General features: G+C 42.8%; 1 protein-coding gene across 1 annotated transcript in view; it reads left to right on the forward strand.

The window, feature by feature from the left end:
* The window catches only part of LOC124606261 (dual oxidase), a 528,122-nt gene that overhangs the window by 482,542 nt on the left and 18,484 nt on the right, over positions 1–27,096 (forward strand). Inside the window, exons 15-17 of the mRNA XM_047138239.1 lie at positions 5,919–6,082; positions 11,005–11,379; positions 12,090–12,307. Coding sequence (XP_046994195.1) covers positions 5,919–6,082; positions 11,005–11,379; positions 12,090–12,307 — 757 coding nt within the window. The remainder of the gene's footprint in view (positions 1–5,918; positions 6,083–11,004; positions 11,380–12,089; positions 12,308–27,096) is intronic.

The raw sequence follows: 27,096 nt of genomic DNA on the forward strand, positions 1-27,096 counted from the left end.
AAATGGGTAATGTATTCAAGCAAACAAACAAAAAAATCGAGAACTGTGGCAGCTTTTATCGGTGGAACAGAGTGACTATTGACAACTGTGTACACAACCACCTGAAGTTGATTTCCTTAATAATCTGTATGGACCTGATGGCGTGTTGCCACACCTCATTCTACATAGTGGTGAAACTAGGTGCAATTGACCGAGTGGCCTGCAGGTAAAAAGTTAAAATATTAGAAAAAGATTATATGCAAATGTTTTGTCTATAGAGTGACTGACTTCCGTTGGTTGCCACATTCCAGGAGAACGCAGTTTTTAGCTAAAGTGGAAGTACCAATGGAAGTGGATCGGACGGTCTAGGACAGCTCAGTTCAGACGAAAAGAGTGTTTTGAAGAGCTAGCTACTCAAATTCCTTGAGAAAAATGCAGTATAACGCAACTATCTTCATATTATGAGAACTGCACAGCTTCAATAACTTTTCATGGGTAGAAATACCTTAGATTCACTCAGTTTTGTTATGACAACAGTAAAAGATTGGGAAGTACGACACGATACAGCCATATATTAATCGATCTAGTTTCTCTGACTTGAGATTTCACGATTCGTCGAAATCATTTCAGGTGATTGTCAGTATGGTTCCTGTTAAAATAACATGGGTGACAGTTTCCATTCTCCTTGCTCGTTCTTGAGAAGTGGTAATGAAACACTCATAACAAGTGAGTTACACTGATCAAGACTGCCTGTAATAGTATCTCAGAGACAGGTAATTTTTATCGTGTCGTACACGGTTACAAACCCAGGAACAATCTCTGAAATGGGTTCTAGCCACGGAGAACTACGTCCTTATACTATCTGACCCCATTAACAAGAGGCTTATCCACCCTTCATGACGGCTTGACCTCTGCTGGGGACACTTCCAATGAGGTGTTTGAATGTCTGTGGAGGAATGGCAGCCCGTTCTTTCTCAAGAAACCAGAGGACAGTGATGTTGGACGCTGCAATTTAGAGCGAAGTTGGCATTCTAACTCATCCGAAAAGTGTTCCATTGGGTTCAGGTCGGGACTCTGGGCAGGCCAGTCTATTTCAGGAGTGTTATTATCCACAAACCATTTTCAGACACAATGACGAAGAGTATTTGTCGGATACCCATATAAAAGACATTCGCTTACTGATTTTTCGCGGTTAATTGAATGTGGCTTACTCACTCATAGTGATTCCTCCCATAAAACTGTCACCCGTTGTGTAGCAATTATAGAACTACCACAATACGCGTGCCTCTTTATAGCTTTAGCCACTGTACGGTATCCATTGTAACCTCTTTCCGTGACGAGCTGATTGTCCATATTGATTTTATACAAGCTGAGTAAAAAAAAAAAAAATCCTGCACTTTATATTTTCATTTTCACTTAGTCAACCAATGTGTGCTTTTCCTTCATGACAGACAGGGCTATGGAAAGTCAGGATGGACGCTGCACTAGGTCTCGTTGGATTCTATGACTTGTCAAAAACAAAACACTACTCCACATTTTTAATATTTTTGAAGGCGTGGAAGTGAACTACGAAACAATTATTCCGGCAAAAGAAGCACTGCTTTATAACAAAGCTTAAAATTTGAGTATAGTAGTGCGTGCACAGCAAACAACTCACATATCATCGAACAATGGATGATATATGGGGTTACACTAGAGTTAGTACGGCGAAGATTAGCCTTGGTTGGTTGGTTGGTTGCTTTGGGGAAGGAGACCAGACAGCGAGGTCATCGGTCTCATCGGATTAGGGAAGGACGGGGAAGGAAGTCGGCCGTGCCCTTTGAAAGGAACCATCCCGGCATTTGCCTGGAGCGATTTAGGGAAATCACGGAAAACCTAAATCAGGATGGCCGGACGCGGGATTGAACCGTCGTCCTCCCGAATGCGAGTCCAGTGTCTAACCACTGCGCCACCTCGCTCGGTAGGATTAACCTTGGCAGTTAAAGTACGCTTGGTGCAGTTGCATCGCGTGTTTACCACAACCAGTATTACATGCGATCTTCTTTTTTCTTTTTTTTTTTTTTTAATCCTGTCAGAGGGACGATTCCAACCCTATTACAACGTTTTGCTGATACACCAGAACATTATAATTTACTTAAGAGGATATAGTGATTTAAAGAGTCAAAAGCCTTCGAAAGAACATAGAATACACAAGCAGCCTGTTCAATAAATGTTCAAATGTGTGTGAATTCCTAAGGGACCGAACTGCTGAGGTCATCGGTCCCTAGACTCACACACTACTTAAACTAACTTATGCTAAGAACAACAGACATACCCATGCCCGAGGGAGGACTCGAACCTCCGGCGGGAGGGGCCACGCAGTCCGTGACATCAAGCAGCCTGTAACCTCCTGTCTAACGTACTAAGTACACGCTTTCAGTATATGTAAAGAGCCTTCGGAACACTTTAGAAATCCAAACTGTGACTTTGACGATAAGTTACTTGCAGTCAGATGGTTAAGAAGTAGGTTGTACACTGAAATGGCAGAAGTCATGGGATAACGAATACACATTACAGATGGCGGCAGTATCGCGTACACAAGCTATAAAAGGGCATGTGAAAATGTTTCCGACATGATTACGGGAATTAACAGGCTCTGAATGTGGAATGGTAGTTGTAACTAGATGCATGGGACATTCCATTTCGGAAATCATTAGGGAGTTCAATATTCCGTGATCCACAATATCAAGAGTATGCCGAGAATACCAAATTCTAGGCATCATCTCTCACCACGGACAACGCAGTGGCCGACGGCTTTCATCTAAGACCGAGAGCAGCGGCGTTTGCACAGAGTTGTCAGTGCTAACAGACAAGCAATACTGCGTGAAGTAACCGCAGAAATCAATGTGGGACGTGTCCGTTAGGACAGTGCGGCGGGATTTGACGTTTGTGGACTACGGCAGTAGAGAATGACGCTAGTGCCTTTCCTAACAGCACGGCATCGCCTGCAGTTCCTTTCCTGGGCTCGTGACCGTATCAGCTGGACCCTAGACGACCGGAAAACCGTGGCCTGGTCAGATTAATCCCGATTTCAGTTGTTAATTGGAAATGAGCGTATGGAACCGTTGGCCGGGAGGCCCCTATTAGGGGAAGTTCGGCCGCCAAGTGCAAGTCTTATTTCATTCGACGCCACATTGGACGACTTGTGCGCCGGTGATAAGGATGAAATGATGATGAGCGGAGAAAATCTCCAACCCTAACAGGAATCGAACCCTGGCCCACTTGTGTGGGAGGCGAGCACGTTACCACCCAGCTAAGCAGGCGGACTTCAGTTGGTGAGAGTTGATGCTACGGTTCGAGTGTGACGCAGACCGCACGAAGCCATGGATCCAAGTTGTCAACAAGGCACTGTACAAGCTGGTGGTGGCTCCGTAACTGTGTGGCTTGTGTTTACATGGGATGGATTGGGTCCTCTAGGCCAACCGAACCGATCATTGACTGGGAATGGTTATGTTGGCTACTTGGAGACGATTTGCAGCCATGCATGGAATTCATGTCCCGAACAACGATGGAATTTTTATGGATGATAATGCACCATGTCACCGGGGCCCAATTGTTCGCCATTGGTTTGAAGAACATTCTGGACAAATCGATCGAATGATTTGGCAGCATCGCTCAATATTTCTGCATGGGACTTCCAATGACTTGTTGAGCCCGTGCCACATCGAGATACTGCACTACGCCGAGCAAAAGGAGGTACGATATATTAGGGGATGCTACCTCAGTGAATATTACCTTTTCTAAAACCGCCAAGGAGTTGGGGAAAGTGAAATTGGACGTTAAGTGATGAAATATTTGTATCTCTTTTCTGCTACAGAAGCTGACTCCAGCATATTTCAGCCGGTCGAGATGTGTTCCAGTGGAAAACAACTGGTTAAACAAATAACTTAATATGTTACCACACTCAGAAGAACACTATTGAATAATTTGTTTAACATCTTACGATTCCACTCATTTCTTTTTATTTTAAAGATTTTATGGTTGAAATTACTACTCATGGTGTAGTGGGAGTCATATTCATATTACTGATGTTATTTGTTGGGGCTGCTTTGAAACATGCCATGGCTGCATCTAATGAACCTGACAACTCAGTCCTTTGAATAACTGTTATAAAATTCTTATAATAATGAACGAATCTCCTACCAATGTATTATTTACTCTTAAATCTATCTACTCCTCCCGATCATGGTTTCAGCAGACTCCTACTTCACTATATCTCGTACTGTAAGGACGGTTTGGGATTTAATTGAGAACTTTAGTGCAGGAACTGACGGCCAGGAATATCAAGCCAGCCCCACTTCACCGCTAATGATGAAGAATTCTTCCGCGTCCACACCTCGAGTCGACTACGCCCCAGTCAAACGCCATCAAAGTAACGTGTGTTGGCCGTTGACAGCCATGTGAGGCTTCTCCACAAAAGCGTTCCAGGGACGTTATGGTCTCAAACGGCAGAATCATTCTGCATTTGTAATCTGCTTGTCCCGCCTGCTTTCCATTGTTTCGTACTGGTTTCATGAAGCTCCAGTCCAAAGTACATGTCACGCTTAATAAGAGAAGCGGTACTATATATGCTTTCACTGATCAAATATTAAATGCAAGGAATAACCGAACATCACCCATTGGGATATTTTGTGATCTCTCAAGGCTTTTGATTGTGTGAATCATGAAATTTTCTAGATGAGCTTAACTATTGTGGTATGAGTGGGACAGTGCACAAATGGTTTAATTCATACTTAACTGGAAGAATGCAGAAGGTTGGGAATTAACAGTACAGATAGTCTACCAATACCAGCAGAGTCCTCTAACTGGGGAGGTATCAAGAATGGTGTCCCACAGGGTTCAGTCTTGGTTCCCTTATTGTTCTTAATATATATTAACGACTTGCCACTCTGTATTCATGAATATGCAAAGTTAGTTCGTTTTGCTGATGATACAAGTATAGTAATCACACCCAAGAAGCAAGAATCAGCTGAGGAAATTGCAAATAATGTCTGTCAGAAAATTATTAAGTGGTTCTCTGCAAGTGGACTCTCACTAAATTTTGAGAAAACACAGTTTATACAATTCTGTACAGTAAATGATATAACACCATTGATAAATATGGATTATGAACAGAAGTCTGTTGCTAAGGTAGAATACTCAAAATTTCTGGATGTGTGCATTGATGAGAAATTGAATTGGAAGAAACACATCGATTACCTGCTGAAATGGTTAGGTTCAGCTACTTACGCTATTAGGGTTATTGCAAATTTTGGTGATAAACATATCAGTAAATTAGCCTATTATGCCTATTTTCATTCACTGATTTCATATGGCATCATATTTTGGGGCAATTCGTCATTAAGAGAGAAAGTATTCATTGCGCAAAAGCGTGTAATCAGAATAATAGCTGGAGCCCACCCAAGATCACCTTGCAGACATTTATTTAAGGAACTCTGGATATTCACAGTGCCTTCGCAATACATATATTCACTTATGAAATTTGTTATTAATAACACATCCCAATTCAAAAATAACAGCGAAGCGCATAGCTACTACACTAGAAGAAAGGATGATATCCACTATTCTGGATTAAATCTCACTTTGGCACAGAAAGGGGTGAATTATGCTGCCACAAAACTCTTTGGTCATTTGCCAAATAGTATTAAAAGTCTGACAGATAGCCAACCAACATTTAAAAGCAAATTAAAAGAATTTCTGAATGACAACTCCTTCTACTCAATAGATGAATTCTTAGAATTGAAGTAGTAACTGTAAAAAAATTAATTATTTTGTGTAAAGAAAACTTATGTTAAAGTGACATGTTCCACATCATTGTCGTATTCATGATCTATGGAACTAGGATTCATGTATGTATGTATATATGTATGTCTCATATCAACTACATTTCTCTGTTTCAGAATGACTTCTTTCCACATTGAACCACCACAAGAGCAAAGACGCAACTGCCTGCAGCAATGGTGGGACAGCATAACTACATATTTAGAAGAAAACCGACAGAATATATTTTATCTCTTCGTGTTCTACGTCATTACAGTGGCACTCTTCATTGAAAGATTTATACGTAAGTACACAACACCAACCACTTTATTATAGAAGCGCTAAGTTCACGTTAACGTTTCCGCTATCACTCTCGGCTTGAAAGATGCAAATGAAATTTTGACTTCTTTTCCCAAAAGTAGTCCGATGAATATCAACTCTGTACTCAGTGTGATCTCACTACCATAATTAAAAATGTCTTTTGCTGTAATGACTTACAAACTTCGTTGTATCCTTTTCTGAACTTTAAAAGACACGTCATTATTATTCCAGAAAGTAATTGTTTGTTTAATCATGTATGCTTTCCTGAACTTTAAAAGACACGTCATTATTATTCCAGAAAGTAATTGTTTGTTTAATCAGAAATTAATCATCTGAGACATTCGGAAAGAAAAAAAATAAAACAAATTATCTATGAAAATATAAATGAATGATAACAGCGAACAATTTCAAACAAAACAGCGAGCAGAGAAGCTTAAGATGTTTAGGATTCATACCATCTAAATACACTGTCCAGTCACATCAGTATGACCACCTGTCAAAAGCCCGAATAGCCACTTCTTGCTGAGCAGGCTGCTGCGGGTCGTGCAGGAAGAGAGTCAATGAGGTGTTGGAAGGTTCCGACAGTGATGAGGAGCCATGCCCACCCCAGTGTCGTGGCCAGAAACGCTAGGTTTCTCGGTTGACGATCCACGGCGTTAACAGCCCGACTGGTTCAAAATGGTTCAAATGGCTCTGAGCACTATGGGACTTAACTTCTGAGGTCATAGTCCCCTAGATCTTAGAACTACTTAAAGCTAACTAACCTAAGGACATCACACACATCCATGCCCGAGGCAGGATTCGAACCTGCGACCGTAGTGGTCACGCGGTTCCAGACTGAAGCGCCTAGAACCTCTCGGCCACTCCGGCCGGCAACCCGACTGGGGTGGGCCCACAGATTATCGATTGGGTGCTAATCCCGACAGTCTGGTGGCCAGGAAGTACGGTAAACTCATTCTGGTGCTCTTCGAACCACCCACGTACACTGTGGGCTATGTGACACGTTGCATTGTTCTACTGGTAGATGCCATCGTCCCGAGGAAAAACAAGCTCCATCTAGGGCTGGACGTGGTTCCCAAGGATAGATGCATACTTGTGTTGATCCATTGTGCCTTCCAGAATGACGACATCACCCAGGGAATGCTATGAAAACATTCCCCAGGCCATAACGCATGCAGGATGTTTATTTTCGGATGTTTCACGCCGTACCCGCCAACAGATACACGCCAACGGACATCTGTCCGTTGGAGAATAAAATATAAATTATCTGATGGAGCCACCCGTCGGCACTCACAGAACGTCCAGTTGCTGTGAGGACGTTCAGTTGTTGTACTGGAGAGCAAATTCCAGTCTTCGTCACCGATGAACAACAGTGAGCATGGATGAATGTACCAGGCCTCTGCTGTGGAGACCCATACGCAACTGTTAGTAGCCCCTTGTTTCATCTGGGCGGTCAGTTGCTCAACAGTTAAACGTCTGTTCCCCGCAGTTGTCCTTCATCCCTGTCTTCGATAGCCCCTGGTGCACCACAATTGTCTCGGGGCCGTTTTTGGATAGTGAAATTTTGCAATGCACCGTACACTTTAACTGTGATGGCATGCGAACAGTTTACAAACTTAGCTGTTTCGGAAATGCTTCCACCACTGGCCGAAAAGCCAATGATGAAGCCCTTTTGGACATCAGATAAATCGCCCCGTTTCCTCGTAACGACAACGACTGCAGTTTTCCACGTCCCGCAATAAGCATTATGCTGTATACCCTCCACTGTTACTGCCACCACCTACCATTTGTGAATAGTTATTGCACGTTGACATCGAATATGGGCGGTGGTCGCATTAATGTGACCAGACAGTGTAGTATAGAACACATTTGTTACAAGGCACGAAAGTGGTGAAATAAGCAATGAAATCCTACATAAGAATTTAATTAAACATGAAAGTTACAATTCGTAACGTCACTAAGCTCGATGTACAGAGATGAGCCAAAATGTTTTAACCACTTGCTTAATAGCGCGTTGATCCTGCAACTCAATAAAGGACTCCGGTACGTTTCCGGAGGTATGTGTTACCTATGCTCTATGCACGGTTCACACATTTCCTAGGAAACAGTCTGCACTCTTTCCAGTCTGTCTATGTAAGCGTAGACAAAACGTGGTTTAAATTCAAAGAAATCAACGGAAACTGAGAATACATACCAAACATATCAATAAGAGATGATACTGATCTCCCATGGTACACAAAACAGGTCACAGCACTGTTGCAGGAGCAACGAAAAAAGCGTGCCAAATTTAAAACAACGCAAAATCTCCATGATCGGCGAAGTTTTACAGAAGGTCGAAATTTAGCGAGAACTTCGATGCCATATGCTTATAATAGTTTCCACAACAAAACTCTGTTTGGTCGTATGTAAACTACACCAGTGGCAAAACACAATCAATACCATCACTGGGCGGTAACAACGCTAATGTTACTGATGACAGTGCCACTGAACCAGAGTTATTAAGCACAGTTTTGCAAAATTCCTTCACAAAAGAAGACGAAGTAAATATTCGAGAATTTGAATCAAAAGTAACTGCCAGTATGAGTAACTTAGAAGTAGATATTCTCGGTATAGCAAAGCAGCTTAAATCACTTAATAAGGGAAAGGCCTGCGGTCCAGACTGTTTGTCACTCAGCTCCATACTTAGCAACTACACACAACCACTCGCTAGTAGAAGTAACAGTACCCAAAGACTGAAAAAATGGCACAAGTTACACCAGTACTCAAGAAAGGAAATAGGAGTAATCCGCCTGAATTACAGACCCGTCCACTAAAGTCGACTGCAGTAGGATTTTCGAATATCATGAATTACCTCAAAGAAGATGATTTATTGACAAGCAGCCAACACGGATTCAGAAAATATCACTCATGTGAAACGCAACTAGCTCTTTATTCTCACGAAGTAATGAGTGCTTTCGACAGGAGACATCAACTTAATTTCATATTTTTAGATTTCTAGAATGCTTTTGACACAATTCCTCACAAGCTAATGTTAATTAAATTGCATGCCTATGGAGTATCGCCTCAGTTGTGTGGCTGGATACGTGATTTCCTGTCAGAAAGGTCACAGTTCGTAATAACTGACGGAAAGCCATCGAGTGAAACAGAAGTACGTCTGGAGTTCCCCAGGAAATGGTTATAGGCACTCTGTTGTTCCTGATCTATGTATACGATTTAGGAGACAATCTGAGCAGCCCTCTTAGTTAGTTTGCACGTGGTACTGTCATTTACCGTCTCGTAAAGTTATTAGATGGTCAAAACGAATTGCCAGATGATTTAGACGAAAATATGAGAAGTGTGGAGTCATCTTCATGAGTACTAAAAGGAATGAGTTAAATTTCAATTACATGATAAATAACTCAAATCTAAAACTGTAATCTCAATTAAAAACTTATAGAATACAATTACGAATAACTTAACCCGGAACGATCACATAGATAAAGTTATGGGAAAAGCAAACCAAAGACTGCGATTTACTGGTAGAACACTCCGAAAATGTAACTGATCTAGTAAAGAGACTGCTTACACTACGCTTGTCCGCCCTCTTCTGGAGTATTGCTTGCGGTTATCGCGAAATGAGGGAGAGAGAGTTACGGATATGATGCACGAACTGGGGTGGCAGTCACTAAAACAAAGGGGATTTTGAAACTTCCTGGCAGTTTGAAACTGTGTACCGGACCGAGACTCGAACTCGGGACCTTTGCCTTTTGCGGGCAAGTGGTCTATCACCTTTTCTTTTTTAAAAACAAAATCTCGTTTTGTTCGTCATTGTTCGTTCCATTTGTTCGGGCGGACGACCCATGACACCCATTCAAGTTAATCGCTGATCCATTTACTCAGCTTTTTTGTAGAGGGCGACGTATTGTTAATTGTTAAGGTGAAAAGATGAGTTGCCTTTATAGTAGATGGTAAAAGCACTCTCCATCTTACCACATAATTTCAGAATAAAATAATTTGTCGTATTCGAGTTATTTAGAAAAAAAATTATTCAACAAAACGAATTTTTTCACTTCTCCACATCGCGACTATTCTTACTTCCCTTGCCGAAGAGTGCTGGTTGTAATTGAGCACTATTAAGGACTCTCCATTACTCGAACGCGCACGCAAAGGAAGTCATAATAGCTTTATTGGCGAACATATACTACGGGCGTAAATGTTGGAGCTTGGATTACGAGAGACAGTCTCAATACACAAAAAATTTGCCACTTTCCGTAAAACATCCATACATGCATTGAAAACAGAATTTAATTTAAATGTTCGTGTAATCCCGGTGGTACGAATTTTGCAACATTTAGCCTGTCGAACTGATTTATTACTGCAGGACAAAGAATTTGTGGTCCTCGCTCACTGCTAGGGACACGACGCGTTTTGCTGCATTACAGCTGCTGCATACGAAGCGTTCGTCAGCAGCTCCAGTATGTCAATTTCTTTCATTTTGTGAATAAAATCTGTACCATTCGTTCACTTTTAGGATGTCGAGTTTGACACGATGTCTGTCACCATCATTTCACAAAAAAATGGGTATTATGACTCTTGCATCTAGACGACCCATTTTCCAGAGTTCTCTTTTATAAGTATTTTAAGGAACGTTCTGCAGATCACTGTAGAAAATTTCAACAAACTTTTATCATACATAAATATATTATGTGGCAAAGTGTATCTCGCTACAACTAATGTCACAGGGAAAATACGGGTAACAAACAACATCCATAAGTAATGCACTTACCTAAAGGAGTTGCAATATGTCACTTCATCTCTCCAATGCACTCTAATGAATACCTTCTTACGTTTGGTTAGTGTAAAATAAACTTCTTATTTACCAGTATGATTACTGTGCTACATACAATAAACTTGAATCTGTTTCAGATTATTCTTTCATGGCTGAACACACAGACCTGCGGCACATTATGGGCGTTGGGATTGCCATAACAAGAGGATCAGCTGCCTCACTCAGCTTTTGCTACAGCCTGCTATTGCTGACTATGTCACGAAACCTTCTCACAAAACTTAAAGAATTTTCTGTGCAACAGTATATACCTCTAGATGCTCATATACAGTTCCATAAGATTGCTGCGTGCACTGCGTGCTTTTTTTCACTTGTACACACTGTTGGTCACATTGTCAATTTCTATCATGTGTCAACGCAGCCTATTGAACATCTTCGATGTCTTACATCCGAAGTACATTTTCCTTCTGATTACAAACCAGGAATAAGTTTTTGGCTCTTCCAGACTTTAACAGGTAAGAAACTCTGAAAAACCATGTCTTTTTCATTTGACACAATAACTGCCTAAATTCCATATATCACGAAAAATAAGATTTTGCTTCTTTTTAAATATAACTCATCATAGTATTTGTAATAAAAGTTCCACATATTAAATCTATGACAGCATGTATTCATGTAGACCAAAATATTTATTAAGGAAATCATAAAATGAACCAGCACTGATAGCATGCAAAGAGGTTGAAGATGAGTGCTAGCTACTGTGACCAAATGATTCAACTTAGAACTTTAGCTGTTAAGGACAAATGTAGCCACTCTTTTGGAGTTTTTAGAAGAAATTATTGTACAATTTTTAGCCATATGGCTTATATATCATTTTAGTTTCATTTTGAATTGGTATATGGCAACTAGGTAATTTTGTCAATTTACAATAACCAAATATAAATTAATTAGCAGGTCAAGAGTAATTCATGTATAATATAATGGTGATGAATAATTTTTAAATATCAATGAAATACATATTTTACAAAATTTGTTTATGATTGTGAATCAACAAAACTGAAGGGTAATATCATGAAACAATTGCTCAGCATAAACCCTGTTCAAAAGAATGTGAGGCATATTTGATATCAGCTTTCCATCCTTATTAGTTTACTAATTTTCTGTTGTCATTAATTTTGGTTTGATACTTGGATGTTATTGCTGATTTTAGTGTATTTCCTTCCAGGTATAACAGGTGTGCTGCTGTTCGTTATAATGGTTATAATATTTGTCTTTGCTCACCCAACAGTTAGAAAAAAGGCATACAATTATTTTTGGACCACTCACAGTCTATACATTTTGCTGTACTTACTTTGTTTAATACATGGTCTGGCGAGACTCACCGGTTCTCCAAGATTCTGGATATTTTTCATCGGTCCTGGCATTATTTACGCCCTTGACAAGGTAGGTAGAAGCGTCTGTCTCTTCTCTGTACTGTTTAACTTCCATTGGCGAAGTCTACACAGATGGATAATAGCCGTATTGACTTTATTGTATAGTTTCTATATTTTAAATAAGTTATTTCATTAAATCTAAATCTTTGCATGTAAAAAGTATTCATGGTGTGCTTGGTAGGTATTACATTGCTTGGAATCTGTAAATTCTTTGCTGCCTGTCAAAAAAATTTTTTAACCATCAGGCACTTACAGTATATCACAGGAAATAAATAGTTGCAAACCATTAGAAATATGTAGGTTTAACCCCAACCACAATCCTCACCTCAACGTTGTGAGTACTGGTGTCATTGATAGTCAAACATGGGAGTAGTCAGTACACATTGTTCTTTCACTCTTAGAGAGTTACCTATATTTCACTGGAGAAATAATGTCTGATAATCATACTCAATGAAAAATAAAACTGCGGAGTGTCGCTATGAATACAATGTAGTCGTGATGTGTTTTCTTTGTTCTACACTAGCCTGTCTTCCTGCACTAGATAGTTGGTTTTTTACCAGTCTGGATCAGAAAAAGCATATCAAAATCTTCAGTTGTAAGAAGTGTCTGCAGCCTGGAAATTAAAACAGTTTTATACTGTTTATGGTGTATGAAAGCTTGTTTGAAGTATGTACTTCTCATCTACTGTTGTTATATATTAGATGAGATCATTTAACTTATAAAAATAGCAGTCATCCATGGTCCTCGTATTATAATGACGCACATCTCTGCTTCTCAAGTCAGTTCAATACACATTTAGAAACGTCCATCTCCTCCTCCCTACTTTCATTAATTTATTTAATGCTGAAAATCAAAAGAACTTCATTTTTTCCAATAAGTTTTTTATTACTAATCAGTATTAGGATTATTACTACTATTAATATTACTAAAGAGACAGCCTACATTACACTTGTCCGTCCTCTGCTGGAATATTGCTGCGCTGTGTGGTATCCTTACCAGGTGTGATTGACGGAGGACGTCGAAAAAGTGCAAAGAATGGCAGCTCGTTTCGTGCTATCGCGCAATAGGGATGAGAGTGTCACTGATATGACACGGGAGTTGGAGTGGTAGTCACTGAAACAAAGGCGGTTTTCTTTGTGGCGAGATCTATTTACGAAATTTCAGTCACCAACTTTCTCTTCCGAATGCGAAAATATTTTGTTGAGACCCATCTGCGTGGGAAGAAACGATCATCACAATAAAATAAGAGAAATCAGAGCTCGAACGGAAAGATTTAGGTGTCCTTTTTTCCCACGCGCCATTCGAGAGTGGAATGGTATAGAAGTAGTATGAAAATGGTTCGATGAACCCTCTGCCAGGCACTTAAGTGTGAATTGCAGAGTAACCACATAGATGTAGATACCGTTATTTGATCCAGGGGCTTGGGAGGAGTTCTTACACACAAACACAGTCGCTCATCTTATACATTGAGAGAGAGAGAGGTAACAAAAGTCATGGGATACCTCCTAGCATCGAGTTAGATCTCATTTTGTCCGGCATAGCGCAGCAACTCGATGTGGCATGGACTCAACAAGTCATTGAAAGGTCGCTGCAGAAACATTGAGTCATGCTGCCAGATTTTGTGCAAGGACTGGCCCTCAATTACGTCCCATAAATGTTAGACGGGATTTATGTCTGGCGATTTGGATGGCCGCATCTTTCACTCGAATTGTCCAGAATGTTCTTGTGGCCCAGTGGTATGGGCACATTGTCATTTATAATAATTCGATCGTTGTTTGAGAACATGAAGTCCATTAATGGCTGCAAATGGTCTCTAAGTAGCCGAGCATAACCATTTCCAGTCAGTGATCGTTTCAGTTGAGCCAGAGGACTCAGTCTATTCCAAGTAAACACAAGCCACACCATTAACGTGCCTCAACCAGCTTGCACAGTGCTTTGTTGACAACTTGGGTCCGTACTTTCCAGCAGTCTGCGTCACATTTGAACCGTATAAAGTCGGGACTCATCTAACGAAGCCACGCTTTTCCAGTAGTCTAGAATCCAACCGATATAGTCACGAGCCCAGGATAGGCATCGCAGTCAATGTCGCGCCGTTAGCAAACCACTCGCGTTCGTCTTCACATGTCATAGCCAATTAACTCCAAATTTTGCCGCATTGTCCTAACAGATATGTCCGTCGCAACATCCCACATTGATTTGTGTGGTTATTTCACGCAGTGCTGCTTGTGTGTTAGCACTGACAACTCTATGCAAACTCCTCTGCTCTCGGTTGTTAGATGAAAGCTGCGTTGTGGTGAGAGATAATGCCTGAAATTTTTTATTCTCGGCACACTCTTGACACTGTGGGTCTCGGAATATTGAATTCCCTAACGATTTCCGAAATGTAATGACCCGTGCGTCTAGTTACAACTACCATTCCACATTCAAAGTCCTAATTCCCGTCGCGCGACCATAATCAGGTCGGAAACCTTTTCTTTTTACATGAATCATCTGAGAACAAATGACAGCTCCACCAGCGCACTGCCCTTTTGTAGCTTGTGTACGCGATACTACCGCCATCTGTATATGTGCATATCGCTGTCTCAAGACTTTTGTCATCTCACTTTATACACATGTAAAGGTGATCCTTATTTATCCAAATTTTGTGTTTCTTCATACTCCCTGGATTTTTCCCCTTTTAAGAAGAATTGTAAGACCTGGTTTGTTGAAACTGGAGACGAGGACCTCCAGATTGAAATTTTCTTTCTGCAGCGGAGTGTGCGCTGATATGAAACTTCCTGGTGGATTAAAACTATGCGTTGGACCGAGACTCGAACTGAGGACCTTTACCTTTTACAGGCAAGTGTGCTACCGACTGAGTTACTCGAGCACGACTCACAACACCTCCTCACGGCTTTCCTTCGCCAGTATCTCATCTCCGACCTTCCAAACTTCGCCGAAACTATTCCGCAAAACTTGTGGGTCTAATATTCCTGGAAGAAGGGATATTGCGGAGATGTTCCAGAATGAAATTTTCGCTCTGCAGCGGAGTGATAACTTCACTGTAATCAAGAGTTTGACATGTTGAAAAAGTTGTGCATATATTTAGATTTCTTAAGCAAGATTCTTTTTTCTTGGTATTCAGACACCGAGGTGCCAAAAAGGCTACGAAAGATCTTAAGGTGGCATATAATGTAAGGGAAAGAGAAGTTAATGTAAGATATCAATGGATTGTTATCAGCCGATAGTAGTCAAGCACACCTGTGAGCAGTAATAAACAACGTGTAGTTACATGAAGCAAATTATTGGCCACTGCACCAAGGGTTCCTCGTCGACAGTTATAATAAAATAGGTCTTAAAATTCTTCTTAAAACAAAGGGGAAAAACTAGTGTGTATGCATGAAGAAACACGAAATTCAAAAAATGAGGACCAACCTAATATACATAGACGCATTTTCTCCGCAGCTTCGCCTACCTTTGACCCATCTCCTCCTCCTCCTCCCCCCTCTCTGTCCATCACTTCCTCGTCTCCCTATCCGTCCATATGCTTCTCCCACCTCTAAACCCATCTTTCCTCCCCCCACCCCTCCCTCTGTCTATCTTACCCTTTCCTGTCTTTGTCCATTTGCTCCACTTCCTCTCTCTTTCTTTCTCTGTCCATGTTCTACTCGTCTTCCCTCTCTGTATATCCCCTGCCACCTCCCTCCCTACTGATCCTCTCCTGTCCCCATCCTCCCCCCCCCCCTCTCCATCTCCTCCTCTATCCATCTCAACCTTCCTGCAGGCGTGTCCAACCGTACGTGTAGACCCTGCAAAAGAGATCGGCCAAGTGAGCCAGTACTGTTTCCACAACACGCCTCTGGTGCAGCGCACCTTATAGGTCAAGGGCTTGGAAACCCTTTTTTTCGTATGACGTGTAGGCTGCCATGGAAAGCAAGCTGATTAAGTAGGCCGATACTGCTTCAACACGACATGCCTACACTGCTCGTCAATGAGCTGAAACAAGTTAGCAATTACGGAATTTTTGCCATCTTCACTTAGAATTCTTATCCACACATTTTATTATAACAGATCGCCTTTCTCTCTGTTTGACAGTATCATGTAACAATGTAGACCATAAATGCTTTAGTGGCTTAGGGTACTGCCTCAGGTCCATGGAAGCTCACGGAAATGTTCCCCATAACATAACAAGCGACTACCGGGTATGCGTCCATGGTGCAGATTATGTTCGAGTAGCCGTTCGCCTTGATGACGTCATATCTAGGCATGAGTATCGACAAGGTATAACAATAACTGTGATTCATTCGACCAGGCTTAGTGTTTCCTTTGATGCATTGACAGATCACAATTGTAATTGACGATGTCATTGGATCAACATGGGAACACGTAGAGGTCGCCTGCTGTTCAAATGGTTCAAATTGCTCTGAGCACTATGGGACTTAACTGCTGAGGTCTTTAGTCCCAAATGGCTCAAATGGCTCTGAGCACTATGGGACTTAACTTATGAGGTAAACAGTCCCCTAGAACTTAGAACTACTTAAACCTAACTAACCTAAGGACATCACACACATCCATGCCCGAGGCAGGATTCGAACCTGCGACCGTAGCGGTCGCGCGGTTCCAGACTGTAGCGCCTAGAACCGCTCGGCCACTCCGGCCGGCCGCCTGCTGTCGAGTCCAAAGTTCAACAATGTGTTGTATGAATAAAACGAAGAACACACTTTATTCTCAGGTTTGATTGAATAAAGGGAGTCGGACAATAAGCTTCATCTGAGAATGTTCACAGCTTGAGTAAAAGGGTGGGGGAAACTGCTCAATGCGAGGAACGTTCTCAGATTTCGTGTGAACAAAACTAAAGAACTTTCTCGGAAGCAGATAACTTTTTTTTTTTTTTTGTTATAGGGAGCTCTGTAGCATACTTTGAGCTGAGTAAGTTCTATTGAGGTTAAGTTTTATCGAGCTTTTTTAGTAAAAATGGCAGAACTTAAGTTGCTCAGAATGTAAAAAAAGATATTCGTAGCCTGAACAAATATTGATGGGAGAAACTACATAAGTTTATAAAGTTTAACAATAAAAACATTATTTGGCTGCTGAAATTCCTTCCCGAAAAAGTTTTTGTGCTATTTAGCAGACACAGGTTTTCAAACAGGTGTAGAGGATGACTTAGGTATACACCAGAGAACGGTGTCACTGACATTTTCAGATGTTCATCATCACGTTTTATTACAGCATAAATCTTATAGTTTATTATGTCAGAAATAAGTAGGCAAGTCAGAATAATTAACAACTGGTTTATTAAAAACTTAGCAGTCTGTTTCTTGTAACGAAACCGCACGGGTGGCGCCTAAGTACTTGTCACACGAGCAGACTATTATGCGTCACATTTAACCAAAATTATCTCGTATTAGAAAACTCTGACAGAGTTCGGATTTGGAGTAGATGAAAATGTGCTATATGCCTAGGATTTCGTTTCACAATGCGTTCACCTAACTTCGAAAACAAAATAGTTTCCTGTGTGTTGAAAATTCGCTAACTTCGTCAGAAAATGCACTTTCGCAAACTGTCCGTAATCGCTTTAATAAGCCGGCCGGAGTGGCCGAGCGGTTCTAGGCGCTACAGTCAGGAACCGCGCGACCGCTACGGTCGCAGGTTCGAATCCTGCCTCGGGCATGGATGTGTGTGATGTCCTTAGGTTAGTTAGGTTTAAGTAGTTCTAAGTTCTAGGGGACTGATTACCTCATAAGTTAAGTCCCATAGTGCTCAGAGCCATTCCCTTTAATAATTTGTTGCCGCACATAAAACTAAAATCGAAACGTAGTGCAACTCTTCCAGAACACATCGATGCTAGTTCCATATTTTTATACTGAATAGTTTACCTGTCTGAGCGAGTTGAAGTGAAATGCAAGATAACGCACGTATTCTGTGCCGGACGCGGCGTACGACACACATAGAGAAACTTCTCAAGAAGGAGGGGAGATAGTGAGAAAGAGTTCTCTCGTCAGAGAATAAACTTCGAATTTTTTATTCACACGAAACTAAGAACTGTCTCAAATAATTTTCTTTTGCTCTGAGAATCTTTTGCAGAGAATGTTCTCTTTTTTTATTCGTACAACCAAATGTGCGCTGAATGGGTATCCCGAAACATTTGTGCCTACATCAGTATTACCCTCTGTCGTAAAATGTGCCAGACATCCCCTCCAATCCTGCTGCACGGGAACAGCCGGCCAGCTTCGCCGTTTCCCAGATGCCAGATGCCCAACCATCGGTCTTAAGAATCTGCCTTTGTCGAAGTGACTTACGTCAGATAATTTCCACTTTGTATCGTATCGTCGTTAGAGTGATTCTCCATTCACCTCTGCTCCGCTTAAATACTTTCCTTATCGTGTCACGTGCCGGCATTGACACTTGGCAGTACCCAATCTCGCGTGGACGGTGTTCCTGAAGCTACATCTTATCGGAGTATGATCACTGGAAAAACGCCAGAAGCTGTGAAATCTTCACTTTTTACATCAAATTTAGGTGGAAGGGGGACATAAATAAATAATCGCTATAGCCGTGTGTCATTTGGCCCGGCGGAGGTTCGAGTCCTCCCTCGGGTATGGGTGTGTGTGTTTGTCCTTAGGATAATTTAGGTTAAGTAGTGTGTAAGCTTAGGGATTGATGACCTTAGCAGTTAAGTCCCATAAGATTTCACACACATTTGAACATTTTTGTGTCATTTGGTCCACTAATGGTAGTAGACTTCTAGAGCAATGTGGCAATAAGAAGAGTTAAAAGTTTCGCAAGATGCACTTTGCGATAGTAATGTTGGGGCTAGACCAGAAGACTGGATTACAGTCAGGCTTTCCTAACCAGTGAAAAGATCCAGGAGCAGCTGCAAAGTCTGGTAGCTTTAGTCTAGCCTGCAGGGACTGGGCAAGTTACGGAAATATCGCGACAAACGTATGTTTGAAAGTAAATACACATGCTAGCGAAGCCTGCAGGTGGTGCTGTTATATTTGACCATGAACGACACGTGTGCCATGTGTCAGCGCCTTGTAAGTGTCAGTCGTGGTCAGAACATTGTTCTGTGTAGTTGTGAGTGCTTTATGTCGCAACTAAGTGGGGCAAATTGTTGGTGCTCGTATGGTGACAGCTTCCATAACCGAGGTAGCCGAAGTGTTGGACGTTTGAAGAGGCACTTTACAGAATATTTATACTGCATTCACACACATGAATCGGGAAAACATAATCCGCTAAATCACAACACGAACGATTGCGTGTGTTGAGTGATCGTGAATACGGTCACTTGAGAGCATGTGACGAAAAATAAGGGAACGTCAGCTGTAAAAGTCACTACAGAACTGAATGCCGCACTCGCAAACTCAGGGCGTCAGTACCAAAAAACGATGGGAGCTCTATAAGGAGGCAATTGAATGGCGAGTTGGATTTCTAAAAACCACTCATCAGTGATGCAAATGGCCACAACAGGAAAACATGGCGATGAAGCCAAAAAACGTAGATTGTGGAGCAGCGTAAGAAAATCATTCGGTCGGATCAGCCTCGATGCACACACTGTTTCCAACTTCTCGTCGGGTTTACGCCCCAAGAGTGATGACTTGGGCAAATATATCGTGGTATTCCACGAGCATCAAGGTTACTCTCTAAGGTCGCATTGTTGCCAAGGGTTATATGACCTTTTCCGTTGATCAGGTCCATCCCGTGGTACAATGTTTGTTTCGCAATGGTGATGCTGTGTTCCTGGACGACAGGTCTCATGTTCACACAGCTCTCATTGTCCAGCACTGGTTTTGTGAACGCAGGTATGATCTCCTACATCTATCTTGATTACCACAGTCACCAGACCTCACTGTTATTGACCTTCTGTGGACTACATTGGTGAGAAGGGTGCGTGATCGCTATCCACCTCCAGCATCGTTATCTGAACGTGCCACTATTTTGCTGGAAGAAAGGTATAAGACGCCCTTGAAATCCATACAGAACCTGTATTTATCAATTCCAAGACCCGTCAGCGTAGCCGAGAGCGCTAATGCGCTGCTTCCTGGACTCGGGTAGGCGCGCCGGCCCCGGATCGAATTCGCCCGGCGGATTAACGACGAGGGCCGGTATGCCGGACAGCCTGGTGGTTTTTAGGCTTTTTTCCACGTCCCGCTAGGTGAATACTGGGCTGGTCCCCAAGTTCCGCCTCATTTACACGACTCAGAGACATTTGAAAACGTTCGCACTCTTTCGTGACTTACACTAGATGCAGACAGCTGGGGTACACTACATCCAGCCCAGGGAGTTTGGGGTGGAGGCAGGAAGGGCATCCGGCCACCCTCTGTAATGAACACTGCCAAGTCCGTCATAACAAGCCAACCCCACATTGGAGCGGGACAAAGGCCCGAGAAAGAAAGAATTTATCGATTCCAAGACGAGTGGCATCTGTCTTAAATCCCAACGGTTTTCCTACACCGTATTAGCTACAGTTATGTGTTGTGTCTGGTGTTTCTATATTTTTGTCCATCCCCTGTGTATCCAGCACCGTAGCGTTAATACCTTGGAGATTGTGGACGAAAGAAAGAACACCAAGAAGTTCGAGAGCAGACGTACAAAACAGCCGGAATAAATTTTCACTCCGTAGCGAAACCCTTTCGGATACAAAACCATTTCAGAAGTAATTTCCATGTAACTAGTAATTTTAAGTTAAGTGCAGCGCTCAGCGATGTGACCTATGATTTAGGCTCTTTTGAGAAGGATCTCGGAAAACATGATTAGATGCACTGATCAGCCAAAATATTATGACCACCTACCTAATAGCTGGTACGTCCACCTTTCGCACAGATAACAACAGATGGAAGCAATGAGGCCTTGGTAGCTCGCTGGAGAGAGTTGGCACCACATCTGCACACACAAGTAACCTAATTCCCGTAAATTCCTGAGAAGGTGGCTACGAGCTCTGACGCCACGTTCAGTTACATCACAGATGTGCTCAAATGGGCCGGCCGGGGTGGCCGAACGGTTCTAGGCGCTACAGTCTGGAACCGCGTGACCGCTACGGTCGCAGGTTCGAATCCTGCCTCGGGCATGGATGTGTGTGATGTCCTTAGGTTAGTTAGGTTTAAGTAGTTCTAAGTTCTAGGGGACTGATGACCTTAGAAGTTAAGTCCCATAGTGCACAGAGCCATTTGAACTATTTGTTCAATCGGGTTTAGATCTGGCGAGTTTTGGGGGGGGAGGGGGGGGGGGCAGAACATCAATTGAAACTCGCCACTGTGTTCCTCTACCACTCCATTATACACACCTGGCCTTTTAACATGGCGCCTTAGCTTGTTGAAAATGCCAGTGCCGTCGGGAACCATGATTCTCATGAAGCGATCTACGTGTTCTGCAACCAGTGTACGATACTCCTTGGCCATCATTGTGCCTTGCACTAGCTCCCCTGGATCCATGGATGCACACGTGAATGTAATCCAGGCATAATGGAGCAGCCTTCAGCTGCCTCCGTCGCACAGGGCAGATGGTAAGGAGCTGTTTCCCTGGAAGACGACGGATTCGTGCCCTCGCGTCGCCATGATGAAGGTATCGGGATTAATCGAACCATTGCAACGATCTGCCACTGCGCCATGGTTCAGTGCCGATGGTCACGTGCCCATTTCAGTCGTATTTGCCGATGTTGTGCTGTTAACATTGGCACATGCATGGGTCATCCGCTGCGGAGGCCCATCGTTGGGAGTGTTCGGTGCACTGTATGTTCAGACACACTTGTACTCTGCCCAGCATTAAAGTCTGATGTTAGTTCCACCACAGTTCGCCACCTGTCCTGTTTTACCAGTCTGCCCAGTCTACGACGTCCGATATCTGTAATGATGGGTGGACGCCCGACCCCACAACGTCTCGACGTGTTTCACATTGGTGTCGCCATGTTTTGAAGACACTCACCATAGCACTCCTAGAACACGACAAGTCGTGCAGTTTCCGAAATACTCGTGCCGAATCTCCGGGCCATCACATTCTGCCCTCGGTCAAACTCAGATAGATCGCGCACCTTCCCATTCCACACACGGACAGCATGCTCACTAATACTACATGCACCGTGCACGTGTCTGACTAGCAGTCATTCCTCGCCAGGTGAAGCTGCTATCGTCTGGACGGGTTTATATCGATAGTAGGTCGAGCCGGCCGTTGTGGTCGAGGATTCTAGGCGCTTCAGTCTGGAACCGCGCGAACGCTAAGGTCGCAGGTTCAAATACTGCCTTGGGCATGGATGTGTGTGATGTCCTTAGGTTAGTTAGGTTTAAGTAGTTCTAAGTTCTATGGGACTGATGACCGAAGATGTTAAGTCCCGTAGTGCTCAGAGCCATTTGAACCATCATTACTGCTACAAAAGAGGCTCAGTGTGGCGCCCATCAGTGTCCAGGAGAGTCTGAAACGGCAGGATTGCGTTCTGCACACCAGAACAAAGCGTTTCCGTAGGTATGCTGGCTACATCTCTTGATATGCTACGCTTCAAATCAGCACATGTGTGAATGTTTCCCTGGTAAACCCTGTCCATCAGGTAACCCCACAACCAGAAATCACAGGGAGTGAGATCAGGTGATCGTGCCGGCCAAGCATTTGGAAACAATCGGCTGATAATTCAATCGTTTCCAAAGTGTTTCGGAGAAGAGGGTGAACTTCATGAGCGATATGCACTGGGGCCCCATCTTGCATGAAAACTGTTGAGTTCAATGCGTCTCTCTCCTATAGAGCAGGTATGACATGCTGACGAAGCATATCGCAGTAACGCTGGCTGGTCACTCTGCACGTGTTTGATCCCTGAGCGCCAGTCTATTCAAAAAAGAATTGGCCAGTGACGAACGTAGCCGTGAAGCCAGCCCACACGGTGACACTTCACCATACAAAGGAACTTCATGCACAGCGACTGGAGGAGAAGATCCCCACACTCGTCAATTCTGTCTGTTCACCTCACCTATCAGAGAAAAATGAACTTAGTCTATCCATAGGATGGACCAGGGCCAGCTCTCTTCAACTTCAATCATTGCCAGAAAGTGGTGAGCGAATTCAACACGTCGTTGTGCGTCCTGTGGTGCAAGCTGCTGTACGATATGGATCTTGTACGGATACCATTTGAGAATGGTTCGAAGCACCTTCCGTACAGTGGACCACGGGATGTTCAACTGTCGTGACACAGCACGTCCACTGCCTGACGATCAGAAATTGCACGCATCGTTGTCTGCCATAGCAACAGTGATTTCATCAAATACCTGTGGCGCAACCGATGGTCGGCTGCTTCCCGGAGCGACGCCCATTTCTCCAGTTGATTCGAACTTCATCATGCTCCTCACAGCAGGTGGAGAAAGAGGACCATTCCTTAATCCTTTCAGCCGACAGTGTTCTCGAAGTGCAGCTGCAGCATTAAAGTTATAGAGCTTCACGAATAATGCCCTGCTCCTTTTGTCCAAACTCATGTTGACACGTCAAAAAGTGCACTGCGACTGATCAGGTGTGTGAGAGTATAAATCACGATGGCTGATCATGGCACCTGTGGTCATAGTTGGAATTGGACGGCGGCGCTGTGACGCATGGAAATCGTGCACCCCATACTTTGGATATAAATGGCACCAAGTTTGATACTCATACGGTAATTAGTTTCCGTCTTATAATATATTAAATAGGGAATGTTTGATTATAAGCACCCGATGCTTACAATTGAAACAGTTAACATTGTACTGCAGTAGAACCGACAAGAAGAAATGTGAAAAATAGAGTTAAGTCGCACGCCCTTCATGTTAACGCGTCGTGTATTGAAGAGGTCATTGAACACTGAGCCGCAATAGTGAGTCAGAGGCTAGTACTACTGACGCTTATGGGTCACTAGTTGGAAGTATCTGACGCTTGATAAAGCAGCCAAAAACAGTTTTAGTAAGTTTATGCAGACTTTGAAGAAACATTGTTTGTGAAGAATTTAATGTCGATTTTCTGTCAAGTAGTACTGAATGTGGGCTCCTAGAATTGTTGATGTCCAGCTATGTGCTATTTTCCACGACAAAATTCCCTATGGGGATTGAAGGGTATAGTGCAATAGGTTTCAACTGCTTGTTTGTGGACCCAACTATCAGCAGAGATTTTGCTGTAAAACCATTCGTCAATTTACGTGAGTCGCAACTTAGATCCAGATCACAGGAGAAAATTCTCGAGTCAGAAACATGTATTTATATTACATGTGCCCAGTACTTTGCAACCTCCAAGGCGCTTGGAGTGGCTTGCAGGAGATCAATCTTCGTGCAGGATGTAGGACACAAGAGGCACTGGAGCATGTGGCTTGTGGTTTGTTCTTGTCCACAATCACGGGACGTATCTTCTGTTATGAAGCCCCAACTCTTCAGGTTGTCTCTGGATCGTCCAACTCAAGAACAAAGACTCGATCACAGTATTTAGTGAAATATTACGGTAAGAAAGCTGGAGGGGGATTTATAAATGAGCCTCCTCCCCCTCCTACCACTTCCACATTCATCCTCCCAAAGAAGCGTAAGAAATAAGAGTAGATGGAGATCATACTATCTAATAAATAAAAAATGTTACATAGTACCAAAATTTTATCTCCCTTAAAATTTGAACGTGGTGGGAGAACATTCCTGCTCATCGCTCTTTACTTCAGAGCAGGATCTACCTGTTCGCACATTAGCTTCCCTCTCGCATGATCATTGTCATCTTGAATGACAATTGTCACCGTGGACATGTCATTCCTTAGACATCAAACCATCGCTTCTTCAATTAATGATAGCGTATCAATAACTACCAAGTTTTGAAGTGATAGTTGAACAGTAAGTGCGCAGGTTTCCAAAGCGCATCAACTCCACTTGCTATAAAACCTGAGTTCTTGGCTTATACATATAATAGTTTATGTGGTAAAGCATGTTATTTCACAAAAATTGTTCCTAAACCCATTTTATCCCCGTGCAGATATAGCACAAAGTCTGATGAAGTTACCAAAAGCTGCCAAATCCTAAAATATTGTTTCCAAAATCCAAGTTATTCAAGTATGACTTACTGCAACTGGAACGTTTGCCAAACATAACATCATGAAGAGAATGTTCATACAATGTTCATGAAGTTAGGAACTTGCTGTAGATTCTTTGGAAGTGTTTGTAGTGCAGTAGTAGTCCGTTTATAGCAGCAGTATCTAGCTTGCATATAGCGTTTAGCTTAGTCGTTGTATTGCGTACTTCTGTGAAGAGGTGCTGACTAACTGTCTTAACTCTCTGTGTCAGAAAAACGTAGTTCCTCGATCAGGCCAGACCACTGCACGATGCCTATTCATTAATTTTTATGATTGTGTGTTTTGCGAGCGTTAGTATCGGATGATCTGACTCGGTAGTGTAGTGCTTCCTTGTGTAGATCGGCTGGTTCACTTGTATTATTAGATGCTTGTAAGTGATCTGTAGATATTGATTTATTGTCTATGCTGAGCAGTGCTTCTCATTTTCCTCATTGTTTGCGTAGCTCACAAGTATTGTTGTGGAGTTATCGGAGTCAGTAGGGTAGTTTCACGCTACCAGAGCGTCACATCCACCTGATTCAGTTAGAATTAGAGGCCGTTGCAAATAGTAGGGCTCCAACCCTTGAAGGTAGAGCAACACCCAGAAACAGCATAGCACTAGTATTTAGATGATAAGTAGTGACTAGCTTCTCTGGGTGGAAGGCCAAAATGGCTACTGGCCGCACAATTGTCATCTTACAGTTCAAAAGCAGATTTGACATATTGCACATTGCTGAGAGGACATTTAAGGCACAATGAGAGGCGTCGTCTGTAGAGGCTGAGGCCAATGTCCCTGAAAGGTCTGAGTAGGTTTGCTGGTCACTCCAATGTTAGGAGAGCGATGGAACCCCTCAGGGAAATAATAGACAGGTCAGAAAGAAAGGTCAGTAACCAACGCCCTCTTCAGAGATACGGAGCATGGTCCACCACGCCTGCCGCCTGGATTCTAAGGCTGTCCTCGGTTCCTACACACGGCTGGTTACATTGGTGAAGACAGTCAGCCTTGCACCCAGGGTGAAAGACGAGCTAGCATTTTGCAGCATCGTTTCCTGAACAAGTTGCGGTCCTGTGGTTTGTAACCGAGTGGAGCAGATGATTCTGTGATGACCTTGGCCGTGTAGTTATCTACTGCTGCTCTCGAGTGAAGAGAATTGTAGGACCCTCTGGCCCCCTTGATAGGTCAGGCGTACATTACGTGCAGGAAGCAGTTGCTAGGATAGTAGAGTACGCGTCGTGTGCACATACAAGTTTTTAGGACAGAGAACCCCTCCAACAGGGAGTGGAGAATTCAGTTCCGCTAATTGCAGAGTGTAACATTCTTCATTTCAAATCAGAGAAAGACTGTGTTAATATAATATTAGACGGCAGAAGTGTCCTCTGAAAGCTAGCTGATGTGAGAAGTAGCAGTGACTGTACTGACAGGGCGATTAAAGAAGATGGACACAGTTTCTATTGCCTGTATTCCTGAAATATATGTTTCATATTAGTTCTGTAAATTACATTTGATCATACATACATGGAAGTTTACATCTTCAGCATGCTCTCTCCAGCTGTACGGATAACATCTAGATGATAATTGAATTCATCCCGCTCTCCATGACAAATGTCTTGCATCACTGCGTTCACTGTAGCTGTGATACGTTTTCTTAGGTCATTCAAATCTATGGGAAGGGGTAATATGCAAATTACATCTTTCACAAACCTCAACAAGAAAAAATCACAGGGTGTGCGATAAGGAGCCCTTAGAGGCCAGAAGTGAAGTGCTAAGCCATTCCCCGTATGCCTTATACATTGTCAGG

The sequence above is a fragment of the Schistocerca americana genome, chromosome 3, assembly GCF_021461395.2.
Source record: "Schistocerca americana isolate TAMUIC-IGC-003095 chromosome 3, iqSchAmer2.1, whole genome shotgun sequence".
Taxonomy (NCBI): Eukaryota; Metazoa; Arthropoda; class Insecta; order Orthoptera; family Acrididae; genus Schistocerca; species Schistocerca americana.